Consider the following 16,121-nt stretch of genomic DNA (forward strand, 5'->3'; position numbering starts at 1 on the left):
AATTCAGCTCACAGCACCCCCCACCACGGATTTATTGCACTTGAGCACCGGCGGGGACACACTGGACAAAGGGTACCTAAAAAAAAAAATCCCACAATGATAAATGAAAAAATAATTTCAGCAACAGCATATATATATATACACACATATATATATACGCACATATATTTGTATATATATATACACACACAAATATGTATATACATACATACAAACATATATACACACAAGTTTATGAAAAACACCAAGCAAAGTTGTAGCTTTACCCTTTATTTGGTTGGGTGTCAGTGACAATTATAAATTGAACATGTATCCAAACAGTTAGAAACACAGCTCAACAATAATTATCAAACGTTTACATATATAGTGCTTTAAAAATGTTCTTTCTCAGTACTGGTGTCAGTACACATCAAACTGGTGGAAAACGTGCCCTCGGTGACCCTATATGACACGCATATAGACATGTAACTGGGAATGTTGAGGTGGAAATACAGCACGTTAATCAGAGGTGGAAAGAAAATGGAGGATTTATATTACATTTAAAATATTTAGGTAAATTATTAAAAGGAGACAATATTATTTTAAAATCCAATACTTCCGACACCCTTTCAGAAGTCTTCAAGTTCATCTGACGTTACATTGTTCTCGACCATTCGACCCCAAAGCACACAAATGGAACACAGGGTTAGAAAATAAGACGCATATTAAAAATATCACATGTACTCTGCAACCTTCCACCTCCGATTCTTACAGTTCCACATTATGGCCACGGCAAAATAGCAGATTAATCTAGTTTTACATTCATAAATACGTTGGGTACAAATAAAAAAGTTTCCAAAAAGCAATCAAATACAAAATATTCCTCACCAATGTTTTTGACCGAGATCCGACTCGCAGCAACTTTTGAAGGCGTAATGCACATCGTGTGAGTTTCTAGAAGCTGCCCCCCCCCCCCCAGCACTCAGCTCAATTGTGCTGGAGTTTCCCATATCAAGTAGTGTGAGGCAAAGAATGGTTTTAAAAAGGTGTTTTAATTTGTCTAAAATCCAGTCCGTCTGGAAAACTAGCCCTGCAATTCTCATGATATTCAATTTAAGTTTTTTTTTTGTTTTAAAGTAACCAATCCGAGTTTTAAATAAGCAGCTGAGCACCGTTGACGTTGCAACCGGAATTTTCCAAGGCAGCCAAGAGCGTAAGACACACATACGTCGTACACCAAAGCAGATCTCCCCAAAAACAAAGCAAGCATACAAACAAAAGCTCCTTTCTTAGATCAACCACCAACGACGAGCACACGCCGCTTATTCACAACTTTAAATACAATAAACAATCCTTTTCCAAAGTGAAAGCTGGCCAATGTGCCGCGTTTGTAGTGTTAACATATGAGCGACAATCCTCGATCGGTCCACGGAGAAAAAAAAGGCGCTCCAGCGTTTCCCAAAAGGTCAACGCGAGTTCACAGATGAATCCGTATCTGGCGAAGACTGCCGGTGGCTCGCCGTGACCTTCTCTGGCCCTTTTGTGACCTCTTGGAGCAGCGACGCGTTCGACGCCGGCCCCTACGGCGGCAACCGTCGGTCCTCTCGCCGTCGCTACGAGATCTTACAGTTCCCCTTGGACGACGAAGACGAGTTCTTCGAAGGAGTCTGCGGAGGCCTGAAGGACTTGGAGCGTTTCAGACTGTTGGCTTTGCTTTCGGGGCCGCTGCAGCCGCCGCCGCCGCCCACCGCCGCCGCGCTGTTGGCCACTGAGTAGGAGCGTCCGTGCATCATGACCGCGTTCATGCCGTTGGCCATGGAGAAGGACTTGAGGTGCGACTTGATGGCCACGGGGAGGGGCAACTTGTCAATGAGGTGCACTGGAGTGCAGGAGACGATGGAGCGGCAGCACAGATCTTGGAGGCTGAAGACTGAGGCACAAGAACAGATGACAGGGTTCTTACACATTTTGACCAATGGATTTCCAGGACTTTTCCAGGACTTTAAACCAAATTTCCATGACCAAACTGAAATCTCGGTATAAACATGAAAACTGTAGAAAATGTTGCGTATTGAGAGCTATCGCCGGCTCATATTTTGAGCGTCTTTCTTTAAAAAATATTAATTTCAAACTCGGTGTAAATGAACATGTGATGATAACATATTTCCATGACTTTTCCAAAACTTTTCTGATTTAAGTTTTTTCCATGACTTTTCCAGGCCTGGAAATGACCATTTTAAAATTCCATGACTTTTCCAGGTTTTCCATGACCGTACGACCCCTGAAATGAAATATGAATGTGGATGTCGTGTCAAGATACCACAGAAAGGTTAAACTGCAGGCGTGAGACATCCACAATGCTATTTGAACATGCCAAAAACATGTATGTGAAACCCCGTGTCTCCAGTGAGCTCTGATACTTGCACCAGACGGCTGTTTTTCAGTTTTTCTGTATACAATAAACAGAGAATGTCCCTAAACCATAAATCATAAATAACTAAAATCCTACTTGCTGAAAACAAACAGTTTCATGACAACTACTGACGCTTTATTCTGAAAGTCTTTCAATGCCATTTGATGTCTTGGATTTCTACAACAGATGATGATAATTCAATCAGCGGCAGTTCGCTCCACAGCTGACGACGAGCGGCAGAAGTAAAGTGTTATATGAAGCAATCGTTAAACGTTTAAAGAGTTCTCTCACATTTCATTTATGTTCACCATCTGTTCACTATCTGCCCATCAGGTTTTTATTTTTATAGGTGATAACTTGTGTGGGAAGTGGCATATGCCTCATTGTTGTACTTGCGTAACAGTAAAATAAAAAAATTAAAATTAAGACCATTAGTCACTAATACGTAACAGACCATGCATTAAATTAACTGCTTTAACAAAGAAATAGTACCAATAAAAAATGTAGACAGTTGCTTTGAGTTTGACAAATGCAACTCTGAAATATTGTTTAATAGTTTGTTAAAATATAAATATAAAAATAAATAAATATAAAATTTGTTAAAATATTGTTTAATTAGTATTTAGTTTTGTGTTTTATAATTATTTTTATTAATGCTCTGATGTGCACCGCTGCTGTGATTTTTGAAATTTCCCCACTGTGGGACGAATAAAGGTATATATCATATCATAATAGTGCTACTATACCCACTCCACTGGGGTGATGGGAGGTAACTATTTCAAAAATATAAACAAAACAAAATTAAACTTTCTGCAAGATTTTCGAGAACCCTTTTTCTACCACGGACAAAATAATATATACGTTCCCAATCTGCCGGAAAACGGACGCAAAAAAAACCGTAGCAACGCTCACCTCTGTTGGGCCTCCAGAATTTCTCCATCCCGTGCCTCATCAACACGATGCGGGAGAGTTCTGTGAACGACTCGATGACGTTGAAGTTGCACAGCGGACTGACCTCGAAGAAAGTCATTCTGTTCTTTTCGGCGTACGCCCTCGCCTGCTCCGTTGGCACCAGCCGCTTGAAAGCCAGGTGAAGACGATTCCCCACCAGAATCCTGGGTACGCCCGGGGCGTGCTGATGGAAAACAAACGTGGGAATGAAAATTGCTTTTCGGGTGAAGTCAATTCTGTATGCGGGATTTCTTGACTAATATGTATTGATTTCTCTCAGGGATGAAAGGATAGAGCATTTCCACGCCCCCTCCTATATCTCTATAAGCAAGAAAATGTGCCGACGGGAGTTACCTCGTCAATTTCCCGCATCCAGCGGTCGATGCCATCAAACGACCAGCCGTTAGTTATGTCATACACAAGCAGGATGCCCTGTGGAATAAAAGCCGCACATTGTTGACACGGTTCTTACACATTTTGACCAATGGATTTCCAGGACTTTAAACCAAATTTCCACGGCCAAACTGAAATCTCGGTATGAACAAGAACAATTTAGAAAATGTTGTGCGTTTTGCGCGTCTTTCTTTAAAAAGACATATTAATTACTTCAAACTCGCCGTAAATGAACATGTGAATATAACAAAATTTCCATGACTTTTCCAAATACTTTTATGATTTAAGTTTTTTCCATGACTTTTCCAGGCCTGGAAATGACCATTTTAAAATTCCATGACCGTACGGACCATGTGTTGATACACATACAGAGTGGCATGAAATGGGGGGAAAAACACATAAATTGCTGTGTAGTTGTCACCTGTGCTCCGCGAGAGTAAGACCGGAAGATGGTGCAGAATCTGCCCTGCCCCGATGTGTCCCTGTGGAAGAAACCGACCAGCATGTACGGTGAGTTCCCCTCCTACGCTGTGGCTTTCACCATTACGTCACTTTTAACTTGATACTTCTTTGTGAAAACACCCACCATAACTCCAGTTTCACTCTTTTCCCGTCCAGCAGAATTGTGGTGGTCTTGTAATCGATCCCTGAGATAACACACAAAGTTAGTTAACGTTTGATCTCTCCACATACTAGCATCTTTCTTGTTCTTGTACATATTACCACCTCCTGTTTAGTTTTAACTTTTATATTGTTTCTTTCTTATTACCTTCGCATTGAAAATGCGGAAGGTTATGTTTTGATCGCCGTGTATTTATTTATTTATTTGTATGCGTGTTACTCGCATAACTCAAAAAGTATTAAACCGAATCGCATGAAATTTGGTGGGATGATTGGTTATTATCCGGGGACCATTTGATTAGATTGTGGGATCGATCGGGTCAAAGGTCAAGGTCATGAAAAGGTCAAAATCTTCTTTTTACCATAGCGCGGTCAATTTTTATCCAATTGGCATGCAACTAATGCCAAAATGTTCATAATTCAATGCCCAATCTTGTGATATGCGAAGGTATGCGCTCTACCGAGTGCCCGTTCTAGTTATAGTGTTGTTTCTAAACTGTTGACTCGGAGAGCCCTGCACTAGATTTCCAATGAGTCTGGACTGTTGGCACAAATGGCAAATAAAACCGTATATCTTAAATCTCCAGGCTTTTTAAATTAAATTCTGGACAAAAGCAGAGACAGTTTACTCACCGCTGCTGTAGGGATAGGGAGACTCTACGGATCCGTCTTGCAAACTGTCCAAGATTTCTCGTTTTCCAACGTCGCTGTCTCCCACCAAAAGAAATTTCAGCAGATAATCGTAGCTCTTGACTGGACTGCTCTGTGTGCCCGTCATCCCACGCATCTGATCCGGTTCACAGAGATCTGTGTGAGCTCGACAGACGTCCACTATTCGGGGGGTAAAGGGACAACACAGCCAAAAAAAGGTCCTCGAGACTGGTAGCTCGAGCTAGGCGTCCGCCGTTGACGTTGACGAGAGCTAAGCAGCTAACTACCCGGGACCGATGATTTAACTTCGTCAACTCTGTTGCTGGTGAAGTCAGAGAACATACATCCTAGTTAGTCAGGATTATATCATATAAACTTGTCAATGTGCGTCACTCGGACTGGATGCTCAGCCCAGACGCGACACGCTGTTTACATTAATAACCAAAACAACCATAGCTAGCCGTTAGCTGGCTCGTTAGCTAGCACAAACGAGTAACAACAGATTCTAGAGTAAACCGAGAATACGAAGTAAAAACAAGTCGGGGACGTCAAGTCACACTTTAAACTACAATATAGCAAATTAACTACGGTTGTGTTCACTTTGTTTACGAAGAAGAAAAGCCAAGGAGGGATACTGAGCTTACGAGCACAACGTCGAGAGCCAAGTGGACTGCGTTGGCATTTCCTGGTTTGACGTCATCAGCTACGTCATATCCGGGTAGGATTTATCAAATAACCCAAACAGGGTATTTACATTTTTTTACAATTTTTGTTTTAATGATCTCTTGATTTTGGATCACATTGAAACTCTTAACCTTTTTGATGTTTAGTTGTAATAGTTTAAATAAGCCTTCAGTTTTATTGGGTAGTAGCTGGAGTTAAAATGAATATGATGCATGCTGGGATGTATTTTTCTGTAGTTTTGTTCTGCTTATCAATTCAGAGGTGAAGCGAGGTAAGGCCCGTTTATGCATACAATTAATACATACAAATAATAGCACGAGTAAATATAGTTACTAACTTTTAAAAAAGTGGTATATGTAAACTCAGTATTTATTAAATGTGCTTTAAAAACATTCTTTCAATGCTAATTTAGAGCATACATTTTTAAATATACCAAAATGTTGAAAACAAAGTATAAATAAGTACATTTAAGCAATTACACCGTAATGATGAGCAAGTACAACAAGTATATTCTCAGGAATGCATCACTTGTATATTTAAACTGCTAATAGTTCAGGTAGAGGGATCAATTATTTAACTGCTTTTTTATGGTTATGTTTTATTTCAACAGCTTCTAGCATATGATCTCCACCGATTTCACAACGTTGACCCTCGGAAGAAATTCTTGGCTGCTGACACTTTCAGTTTAGAGGAACCCTCCGCATGGGAGGGCATAAATACTTCCTGGAGTACTGTACACAGGATTACTCAAATAAATGTGAATACAAATAAATACATTCCTTTTTTTATTTATTCTGAAGTTTCTACTGCAAATATTCACAAGTAAAGGCATTATTCACTTTGTTCCTACCAGTGACGAGATAACAAAATATAATTAAACATTAACACTTAAGGCTGTACTGATTTGAACGAATGGAGCTGTTAATCTAGATAATCATGTATCAGCATGTGTGCGTTTCTTAGCATTTCCTGGAAATGCATCACAGCATTTTTGTACATACAGTTGTGGACCACAAGGGGATGGAAGAGATTCACGGTCTTTGCACAAGTATATTCAGCAGGAAGTTCAATAACACTCTGTCTTAAAGGGTTCCCAATAAGAACATGGTGCAGTAATCTTTTCTTGAGGCTTCTCTCCACGAAGGCCAGTAAGTCTCGTAGCCTGCTCGCCACGAGGTGTGGTTTCCAATGCGATGGATCTTTGGTCAGAAGCAGATGCATTAGTGCAGCTTTGAAGTGAAAATCCTTGAGAGCGCTGCTTCCCGACAACGCCGTCTGTCTCTTGTGAAGGAAAAGTACAATTTCAAGAGTTTGTCTGTGGCACGAGTTTACAGGCAGACGGTTAGCGATGCGCTCCAACAAACTATCTTCATAGTAGGTCATGGAGAGTGTCCAGGAGGTATCCAGGTTGTTTGGGGAGCAATGATTAATGAAGAAATAAAGGGCCTCAGTGTTGCCTTTAACCACGGGATTCACACTGAAGCTAATCTTCTTCCCCGATCGGAATCGAACCGTCAGAGCACCCGGGGCGCTAACGTAGCGAATGTTGAGCTCAAACTCGTACTTGTGCGAAATCTGTTCCCACGCTTGTTTGACCGTGCTCTGAAACCATTTGGTCACCATCGATTTTGAAAGGAAGGGGGAGTTCCTGGTGCAAAGAAGGACGTCGCGGACATCGGTCGTTTTCTTCTCGACGCTCTCAGTCTCGCTATGCAGCAAACACACCATGTCGTCCGAATTACGAGACTGGCAGTGGCAGCCATTTTGGATTTTCTCATTTTCCACCAGTTTGATTTGACCGCAGACTTGCATATCTGGCAGCAGGTCACTCGCCGGACCGTTCCACAGCTGACACTGGAAGCTATATGGATAAGGTGGGGTAAACGGGACGATGATATCGCACACATCCACTATCTGAAAGTCCTCGATTACCATACCTCCATTGCTATCACAGACGGTCCTCATGGCTGCGAACAGATCCTTCGTGAACCCCTCCAAGAACTCCTTCCACTTCTTATCGGATGAGACGTCTACACATTTAGAATGAAATCGCCGCAGAGTGTCGTTGTCTGGTAGCGGCACTTCAGCCGTGGTGCAGGTCACCGGGAAGGCCGCCGCGGTATCTTCTCGTTTGGTTCCGGATTGTTTCCCGAGGTATTTCCTAAAGAAGCGGACGATCGAAATGACGGAGAGAGCGTTCCACATGTACCAGAGGTAATCGCCTTCCCGGTCAGGGACGTCCTGTGAAGTTTCATCTTCTGAGGTCATGTGATGGTGTGACTGAGGCGATTCTCGTTCTTCGGGGCTGAACACCTCCTTCTCCTCAGACTTTTCTCGCGGCCCTTGTGGTCTGATTGGGTCTGTGCACGAGCCGTCAGTCTGGATGTCTCCTCCCTCGTGGAGCTCTACGTCTCCATTTGGCTCACGGTCGATTCGTAAAGCCTTCAGATCAGTCTCAGGTTCACTTTTGGAGTTTTGAGGCCAACTTGAATCTGAATCTTCTATCAAACGTCCTTTTTCTAAAGAGTGGCGATCAACAGCTTCCTTCTCTAAATCTTGATGGATGACCGTCACGCCTTTTAAGACGGACACTGTGTCTTTTTTAGGAACATGTTCAGCACACTGAATGCTTCTTATCACATCACGAGGCCCTCTTTTGTCAGTGTGTGTCATTTCCTCCATTTTGTGGTCCAGCCTCTCTTCGTACTTTTTGATGCCCTCTGCGATGACCTCGTCCCATTCCTCAACCCCGGGCTCGTCCCTCGGACACGTGAGGAGGCCCACGGCTACCACGAGCACTCGCAGCAGAGTGTCTTGCATCATCAAAACCGTCTGTGAATAAGTCAGACAGCATAAAGAATCGTCAAATATTTGGAAAAATGCACGTTCTTCAAAATATATAAGAAAAGGGAGAAAGAAAATAATTAATAGATAGAATAGAAGTCCTTGCAAATATGTGAAATATATGAGAAACGATCCTGCAGGCAAATCTTCATAGTGATGCGAAGCAAGAAGGAACAAAGCTACTTCCTCGATGGCCTGGAAGCATCCTCTTCACTCGTAATCTGCGATCACATCGTATATCAAACACCGTTTATTACCGCACTTCACATTTAAGGAGAAGGTCGAGAATACGCACCGAAAAGAAGTGATTAATTATATCGGCTTTGCGATGTTCCGGTGATGCGTGGATTGGTACGAAGGAGGAAGCAAAGACTAACTTCGAAGATCTCTTCCTATTTTGGACATCGCTGTAGGTGTTCTTCGTGACTTGTTTCCTGCCCGTCTGCTGTGACATCTTCCTGTGCAACAAACAGAAGATAACAGACGGACTTCCTGCATACGTTGAACTGCATGTTCAGAATAGTAGGAAGTAAACCATTTACTCCTACTGAATGACTCAAGAGTTTACAAATGCTCTCTTCTTTTCTCATGAGGACCAACCATGAGGCTCTCACTATTGTTAAAATAAAAAAACAATGTGTGGGGAATGGTTTGCCTTTATGAATAGTAGAGTAAGCCCTTTGCTTTTATCCTATTGTGGGCCTCTATAACTGGTTTGTCGAGCTCGGCCTCTTTCAAGTTTGCCTTGATTTACCCGAGATATATTTGATTTATTTGGTTCTGACGAAACAAGTGGAAACAGATTCAACCTTCACCTTCGTCGACAACAACCACATTTTGCAGCCGAAGCCACTCAGATTTGAATGGATTGAGTCCATTTTTGCATATCTGGATCAACAGCATGCCAGAGTTTAAAGTGACTTGAATTAACACAACCATGCACACTACAGTCATATGAAGAGAAAGAGAATAACATATATGTTTTTAAATGTGATGAATTGTAGCTGGAAGTGTGTTTGCGAGAACTGTAACGGGTTTACTTTTGATTAAAGTGTGCGTTGAATGAGAATCTGTTGTTACATCACACTGAACACCTGTGGAGGGAGGGGCATGCTGACGGGCAATGTGGTGGCTTTGAACGTCCACACAGAGGATCTGAGAAACACCTTCCAGTCAGTCAGCGCTATATGTGTCTAATAATTATATTTTAAAAAGTGCAAGTTACTTACCACGGACTATATTGTTGCTGCGTGATATTTGTTCCTCTACTTTTGTTCATCCAGCATAAAGAAAACAGGTGAGTGTGTGTTTGTATCTTTCTTTCTGAGCTATGGGAATGATTTATGCCCGACTTTTATATTTAAGCATTTTAAACTGATGAAACCCGATAAAAGATGATTTAGAAGAACAGTCACAGTTCACTATAAGCATGTGAGGTTCTGGTAACACTTTCTAAAATGTCACTATTTATAAAGGGGTTATAACAGCTCTATAAATGTATTTAAATAATATATTAAGGCTTTATAGCAATACTTCCTTATTAAGAACAGATTTTGGGTTGCCGGGTTTGGAGAAGTCTGTCAGCTGAGCATCTCCATCACATTTATTTAAGAACTTATTGTGAACAATCTTGGATTATTATTGTTAGCCCCTTTTTTAATGAGTTATGAACACATATACATGATGAGTTACTAACGCTTACTGTCGGATTATTAAAAAGGGAGAGCCTTTGGCCCTTCGCTGGTGAAATATCAACATTCATAATTGCAGGCTTTGTTGCTGTTAATGTTATATATTGTACACAATTAATTAATAATAAATAAAGCCATTCATTGGAATTAAAAATACAAGAGGATACGAGGGGTAGGGTTAGGGTTAAACCTTCATCCAATATAATGGGAACAATGGTGAATGATGTGTCCCATAATGCAACAAAAATAAATCTGCATGTTTTTGGCATTTCTTTGGACTGATTGATTTCAAACTTCCTCCTGCAGTTTCTGTCACCGATATAAATTACACCCGAACCAAAGACCCACCACATCTCCCACCATGGATAAGTTCCGTATGATGTTCCAGTTCCTCCAATCCAACCAGGAGTCCTTTATGAGTGGGATCTGTGGCATCATGGCCCTGGCCAGCGCTCAGATGTACTCTGTCTTTGAGTTCAGCTGCCCCTGTATGCCAGAATACAACTACACCTATGGGATCGGACTGCTCACCATTCCACCCATATGGTTCTTCCTGTTAGGTTTTGTGTTGAACAATAATGTGTCGGTGCTCACGGAGGAATGGAAAAGACCCACGGGGAGACGCAGCAAGGACCCGACCATCCTGCGCTACATGTTTTGCTCCATCACACAGAGATCTCTCATAGCGCCTGCCGTGTGGGTGTCAGTCACCCTCATGGATGGGAAGAGCTTCCTCTGCGCCTTCAGCATCGACCTGGATATCGATAAGTTTGGGAATTACAGTCTGCTGACGGGGATGTCGGAGATGGAGAAGCTCAGAACGCTGGCGAGGATTCCTTGCAAAGACCTCTTTCAGCATCAGGAAGTGAGATTGGCAGCGACACGATACATCAAGTGTATCTCACAGGTAGACTTCTGCTTTTTTTCGCAATTTGATTGTGTTTTAACTTTAACCAAACGTCATTTAAATGGCACATTTGAATAATGTAGGAGGGATTCTGGAAAGAATGCGAGGAATACATCTGAATCTGATTTGACTGTTTTTTTAAAGATGTGAATAATAACAAGGACATTTAATGTAAAGTAAATCTGTTGTCATCAACTATAGGTCTTTTTCACAGAAAGACATTTTGACATATCAGTGTAAGAGAAGCACAGTTATAAATAATACAATTCATGGCGGTTAAATACCATTGCTCTGCTTCAGTTTCAGGGTTCTGGTGTTTACTGGGAAGCTTGACCTGAAAAGAGTGATCAATAATGTTAATCGTACATTTATGTGGCTTTATGACAAGTAAAAATAAGTGCTGTGAAAAAAGGTCCATTGAAGACACTGGTCACGTCCTCAGAATTGATCTTTAATGAAACCTGTGGATTTCACAATATAAACTTTCTTTTATTAATCCTTGTGGTTTTTAGTATTTGGGGAGTCTCTGACTGTAATGGCATTTGTAGGGTAAATCATATATATATATATATATATATATATATATTTTAAACATATGATAGTCATAGACCAATCGGTCACAATAAATAGACGGTGTCGACACTTTCAGCAGACAGTTTTCGAACTTCATCGCAGGAAATGATGACCAAGCAAATTACATTTTGCTTGCTTTATTCCATAAAAACTGAAGTTAACTTGAATCTCCCCCTACCCTGAATCTAGCCTTTCATATTCGCTTATTAGAGGGAAAGATAAGCCTCTAAATGTAATATTCATTATGTCAATCCATCCAAAAAACACCCACACTGTTGTTTAGGTCTGATCAGCCCAGGGGCATTTATGCAGACTTAAAAGTAATACATCTCTGAAAAGTCTATTGATATTCAGATTTTGTCAATGAGCAATGAGGAAGCTCCTGGATATGCTTCTTTCTCTTTTTTTTCATCAGACACTGGACTTCAAAAATCTTCATTATCTGCAAAAACACCAACACAACACAATACCAGCCAGATTCTCAACTCTGATTTCTATATTTTCTTTGTGTATAATGTTTTAGTGCTAAAAAATAATGCAGATTTTGCCTCACTAACACATGTAATAATGTCGATATTCCGTACAGGCATGTGGATGGGTGTTTCTGCTCATGATGACCTTCACGGCCTTCATGATCCGAGCCATTCGCCCGTGCTTTACCCAAGCCGCCTTCCTCAAGACCAAGTACTGGTCCCATTACATCGAAATCGAGCGCAAGATGTTCGACGACACCTGCAAGGCTCACGCCAAGAGCTTCGCCAGGGTCTGCATCCAGCAGTACTTTGAGAACATCAGCGGGGAGATCAGCAGCTTCCACAATCATCGCTCCGGCAGGGACGACAGCGACGACGAAGAGGAGGATAAGAGAAGCGACGAAGACAAGCTCATGGGTATCAGGGCCCAGGATGATATGAATAAGGTGTTATGGAACTGGCACTCCTCTAAACCAGCTCTGGCTCTGAGAAAGGACCAAGTGGACATTGAAGCCAACGGCAAACTGAACGGAGAGGCGAATGGATGCGTGAATGGACAGACCAAGGTGGTGGAGAAGAGGGAATGGGCGGTGTATTACAGTAAGGTGTGACCGGGTCAAAGGGGACAGAGAAAAAGTCGACATTGGCTCTTCATTACATTTCAGACAGCTGTCTTGTTTCAGGAATCGTTTTATTTCTATTAGATAGTATTAGTAATTTATCAACGTTGGCTTAAAAAATAAATAATTGTATGTATACGATTTTTCCTTCAATGTCGGGAACATATCAATTAATATAAATTGAATTCAATGCAATATATAGTTTGACTAAGGGTATAATGCTTTAGTATTATGGTCAACCTATTTCTGGCTAACTAACATAATTGTGGGTGGAGCCATAAACCGGTTTGTTGTTGTTTTTGTTTCCGATTTTATTTACAAGTCCTAAATGACTGAACACCATCTGCCATTGCTCTCTGCGAGAAAGAGTACACGGCCACATCTGACGCCTGCAAAGTGGAGGCTGCAGAAGGAGTTCTCCTGTTTAGCAAACAGCATAATGATAGCACACTGTACTGTTTTCAATGATTAATAACACTCGTGAATGTTTGTGTTGCGCTCGGGGTCACCGTAAATATCGCCACGCGGCAAAGTCGTAACGTGGATAATAATTAGCAAAGATCCACGGACGTCTGTCGCCCCGGCGGCTTCTTGCTTTAAAAGAGAAATTATGTAACTTTTGATGGAAGAAATAACAAATAATGTTTTTTGCCTTGCAAATTAAAGAATTCCAAAATGATTTAATGATTGTTGTTGTTGTTGTTGCTGCTGCGACTGCTTTGCTTGGTCAGGTGTGACCTGTAGCTTATAGAAGCTTCTCTAGGAAATATTAGTGGATATTAAGTAGCTAGATATTGCTATATATAAGTGACAATACTGAGTCGTTGCCACAGTGGCAGTTGATTTAATGTCACATTAATACGCTTTAATAAACATTTTGATATAACTCCATGCAGCAGCCTGTTGAAAGAGACATATTTTCCATTTAAAAAATGTGTATTGTTAATGTATGTTGCATGTGTGATCTTTGACCTTTGACTTTATTTCCAATCAGGCAAACCTCTGATTGATGCAAAAACAAAAGGCTGGAGTAGCCAAAACTATTTCCATGTCACTAAAAAAACAAGGCCGACATTTGCATCTCTCTTGCTCCCTCGTTTCGTCAGTCGCTCCCCCGGCAACACTCGGAGGAATTGTGTACTTCACAGCAACAACACACGCCTTCCTGTCTTCAGGAAGCTCTTGATACCATCCTGCTTCACCAGATTTCACAAGATGGTCAACCACCATCCTTCGATGACAACACAGCCCTGTAGCTACACACACACACACACACATCTCATGAGTCAGAAACCTGTAAACATCTAGCAGAAACATGCATCTGTGCGGTCGATCCAGCTGTTCCTGTGTTCAGCCTTAACGTCATTGAAACCCCTCTCCCTCCCCTCCTGGGGATTGGTGAGGCGCAGCACTCCCCTTGACCGTCTCGCAGCTCGCCCAGTGGCCCAGCAGCTGGTCTCTCTCTCTCTCTCTCTCTCTCTCTCTCTCTCTCTCTCTCTCTCTCTCTCTCTCTCTCTCTCTCTCTCTCTCTCTCTCTCTCTCTCTCTCTCTCTCTCTCTCTCTCTCTCTCTCTCTGTGTGTTTTTTTCCTCTCTCTTTGTGTCTTGCTTTTCTGCTTTGTTCCCTCTCTCGACAGGTGTCTCCTTCCCTTCTCCGTCGGCCCTTATTCTTCGAGTGACACGGCGTTCAAATATAGTTCAAACAAAGCAAACATGAATACTAATCGGCCGTAGATCTAAAAAAATATATATATATACAATCTGTGTGTGCAAAGGAAGGAGACGGCGAATGAGGTTGCGTCGTCTCTTCGTTCGGTGACCTCCACACCACAAAAACATGGCTTTGTTTTGGTCGTCAGGACGTCGGCCACGCGCCTGCTACTGGCGGGAGGCCTCCCTCGACTTTGCTGCACACGTCTCTCTTCTCTCCCTCTCGCATATGCACATGCACAGGGGTGTGTGCGCATACAGACACGCGCACGCACACACACACACACACACACATCAGCATGGCTTGCATGGCTGGTGATTCGTCAGTGTCAGGCTCATTCTGCCTTCCTTCCTGCCTACAGATTGGAGGACTGAGGTAGCGAGGGAGGGCTGAGGGAGAGGAGAGTTGCGAGGCAAAACGGCCGGTCACATGAGCAGAGATCTGTTTACAAACCCGAGGCAGAGCAGGAGCAGGAACAGGAGCAGCAGGAGCAGGAACAGGAGCCGCATCAGGAGCGAGGGGAGGAAGGGAACGGCAAATTGCATGTTCCTGTTTCCTCGGAGCACCGTTTCGGATTGAAAGAGGAAAGAGGGGAAGCCTGGCCTGACAACGCCAGCTGGAGGTGGAAGAGTCTGAATATGACACACACAAACACACAGCACCTTTGTTGTTTTTTTCTCAATTGAAGGAGCAGATGGTTAGAGGGAGACTAGGATCCCCCCTTTACGCGCACACGCACAAGCACACACTCAGACACACACACACACACACACACACACACACACACTAACTGACACACAAAACCCACAGCGCCAATCCCAGAGTCTAGAGGACTGTTGTGGACTGCATGGAGCTGCCGTCACTTTGTTTGGGCTTTGAGGGAAGCGGCACATCCTTGCCTTCTGTACCGAGGAGGAATACCCGCTGCAAGATCAGAGGACTGGAGGAGGAGGAGACAATAGAGGAGTGGGGGATGAGACTTGTGAAAATCCTCTGTTAAAAAAAAAAAAAGCAGCTTTAGGAGGAAGACAAAGCCCACCAGATTAACGCCAGATAATTACCTGCGTTGGACGAGGACTGTCAAGATGAACGACGGATGTCATTGAATTTTTGTGAGGGGACAACACTGCAGACGCAAAGTATCCAGGCCCATTCCTGCTGGAAATGTAAGTATTTCCTGTTACCAAGCAGCCTGTGTTGTTTATGACATTGTGATTGAGTGTGATTCAGTTTTTCCACAATAACAACTCCTGAATAACACATGGTACGTGGCATCTGAATAACAATCAGTTATTGTCAACAAGATTTCTTTGTTTCTTCTTCTTCTTCTTCTTCTTCTTCTTCTTCTCTCTCCTGTGATGACATCATTCTCACTGGAATCCAGGAGCACATGAGGTCTTCGTGGTCCATATCCCAGTCCCAAATCTCCCAATCCTTACACGGAGTGGTTAATCCAGATTTGGGAAAGCTGGGCAGCACAGACTGCTGAGCCAAACAAAACCTCCACCTCCCAAGGATTTGTGGAATCTGAGCAGATCTGAAAATCTTGACGCTTGTTTTTTCTTGAGGAGCGGACACAAGCCGACAAAAGAAAAAGAGAGACTCGATCCAG

General features: G+C 42.5%; 3 protein-coding genes across 6 annotated transcripts; 1 reads left to right on the top strand and 2 right to left on the bottom strand.

Annotated features, from left to right (window-relative positions):
• Nucleotides 1-254: 254 nt before the first annotated feature.
• On the bottom strand, nt 255-5,679 carry LOC130190509 (ras-related protein Rab-40C-like). The gene is made up of 7 exons (XM_056409958.1): nt 5,653-5,679; nt 4,991-5,330; nt 4,323-4,383; nt 4,158-4,218; nt 3,698-3,775; nt 3,305-3,527; nt 255-1,909 (listed from the first exon to the last, which is right to left on the bottom strand). Exons 2-7 carry the CDS (start codon nt 5,142-5,144, stop codon nt 1,593-1,595), a joined length of 894 nt encoding a protein of 297 aa, XP_056265933.1. The 5' UTR covers nt 5,145-5,330; nt 5,653-5,679; the 3' UTR covers nt 255-1,592.
• Nucleotides 5,680-6,464: 785 nt separating this feature from the next.
• LOC130190508 (inositol 1,4,5-trisphosphate receptor-interacting protein) lies at nt 6,465-8,905 on the bottom strand. Of its 2 annotated transcripts, none has more exons than XM_056409956.1 (2): nt 8,832-8,905; nt 6,465-8,757 (listed from the first exon to the last, which is right to left on the bottom strand). In XM_056409956.1, exon 2 carries the CDS (start codon nt 8,513-8,515, stop codon nt 6,614-6,616), a length of 1,902 nt encoding a protein of 633 aa, XP_056265931.1. In that variant the 5' UTR covers nt 8,516-8,757; nt 8,832-8,905; the 3' UTR covers nt 6,465-6,613. The 2 variants fall into 2 exon arrangements, with proteins under 2 accessions (XP_056265931.1, XP_056265932.1); XM_056409957.1 differs by having other exon boundaries at nt 6,465-8,524; nt 8,832-8,900.
• Nucleotides 8,906-10,545: 1,640 nt separating this feature from the next.
• On the top strand, nt 10,546-15,394 carry LOC130189912 (calcium homeostasis modulator protein 1). 3 transcript variants are annotated; one of them, XM_056408922.1, is made up of 3 exons: nt 10,546-11,134; nt 12,294-12,680; nt 15,263-15,394. In XM_056408922.1, exons 1-3 carry the CDS (start codon nt 10,589-10,591, stop codon nt 15,386-15,388), a joined length of 1,059 nt encoding a protein of 352 aa, XP_056264897.1. In that variant the 5' UTR covers nt 10,546-10,588; the 3' UTR covers nt 15,389-15,394. The 3 variants fall into 3 exon arrangements, with proteins under 3 accessions (XP_056264897.1, XP_056264895.1, XP_056264896.1); XM_056408920.1 differs by having other exon boundaries at nt 12,294-12,780; nt 14,871-15,359; XM_056408921.1 differs by lacking the exon at nt 15,263-15,394 and having other exon boundaries at nt 12,294-12,954.
• The last annotated feature ends 727 nt before the right edge of the window (nt 15,395-16,121 follow it).

Source organism: Pseudoliparis swirei, chromosome 24, assembly GCF_029220125.1.
Source record: "Pseudoliparis swirei isolate HS2019 ecotype Mariana Trench chromosome 24, NWPU_hadal_v1, whole genome shotgun sequence".
NCBI lineage: Eukaryota > Metazoa > Chordata > Actinopteri > Perciformes > Liparidae > Pseudoliparis > Pseudoliparis swirei.

Bases quoted from the DNA above. Each gene is read 5' to 3' on its own strand.
- LOC130190508 (XM_056409956.1), bottom strand. From the start codon at position 8,515: ATGATGCAAGACACTCTGCTGCGAGTGCTCGTGGTAGCCGTGGGCCTC.
- LOC130189912 (XM_056408920.1), top strand. From the start codon at position 10,589: ATGGATAAGTTCCGTATGATGTTCCAGTTCCTCCAATCCAACCAGGAG. The intron at 11,135-12,293 runs GTAGACTTCTGC...TATTCCGTACAG, and splicing joins ACATCAAGTGTATCTCACAG to GCATGTGGATGGGTGTTTCT. The intron at 12,781-14,870 runs GTAAGGTGTGAC...TCCTGCCTACAG, and splicing joins GGAATGGGCGGTGTATTACA to ATTGGAGGACTGAGGTAGCG.
- LOC130190509 (XM_056409958.1), bottom strand. From the start codon at position 5,144: ATGCGTGGGATGACGGGCACACAGAGCAGTCCAGTCAAGAGCTACGAT. The intron at 4,384-4,990 runs GTGAGTAAACTG...GTGTTATCTCAG, and splicing joins TCCCTATCCCTACAGCAGCG to GGATCGATTACAAGACCACC. The intron at 4,219-4,322 runs GTGGGTGTTTTC...TTTCTTCCACAG, and splicing joins AGAGTGAAACTGGAGTTATG to GGACACATCGGGGCAGGGCA.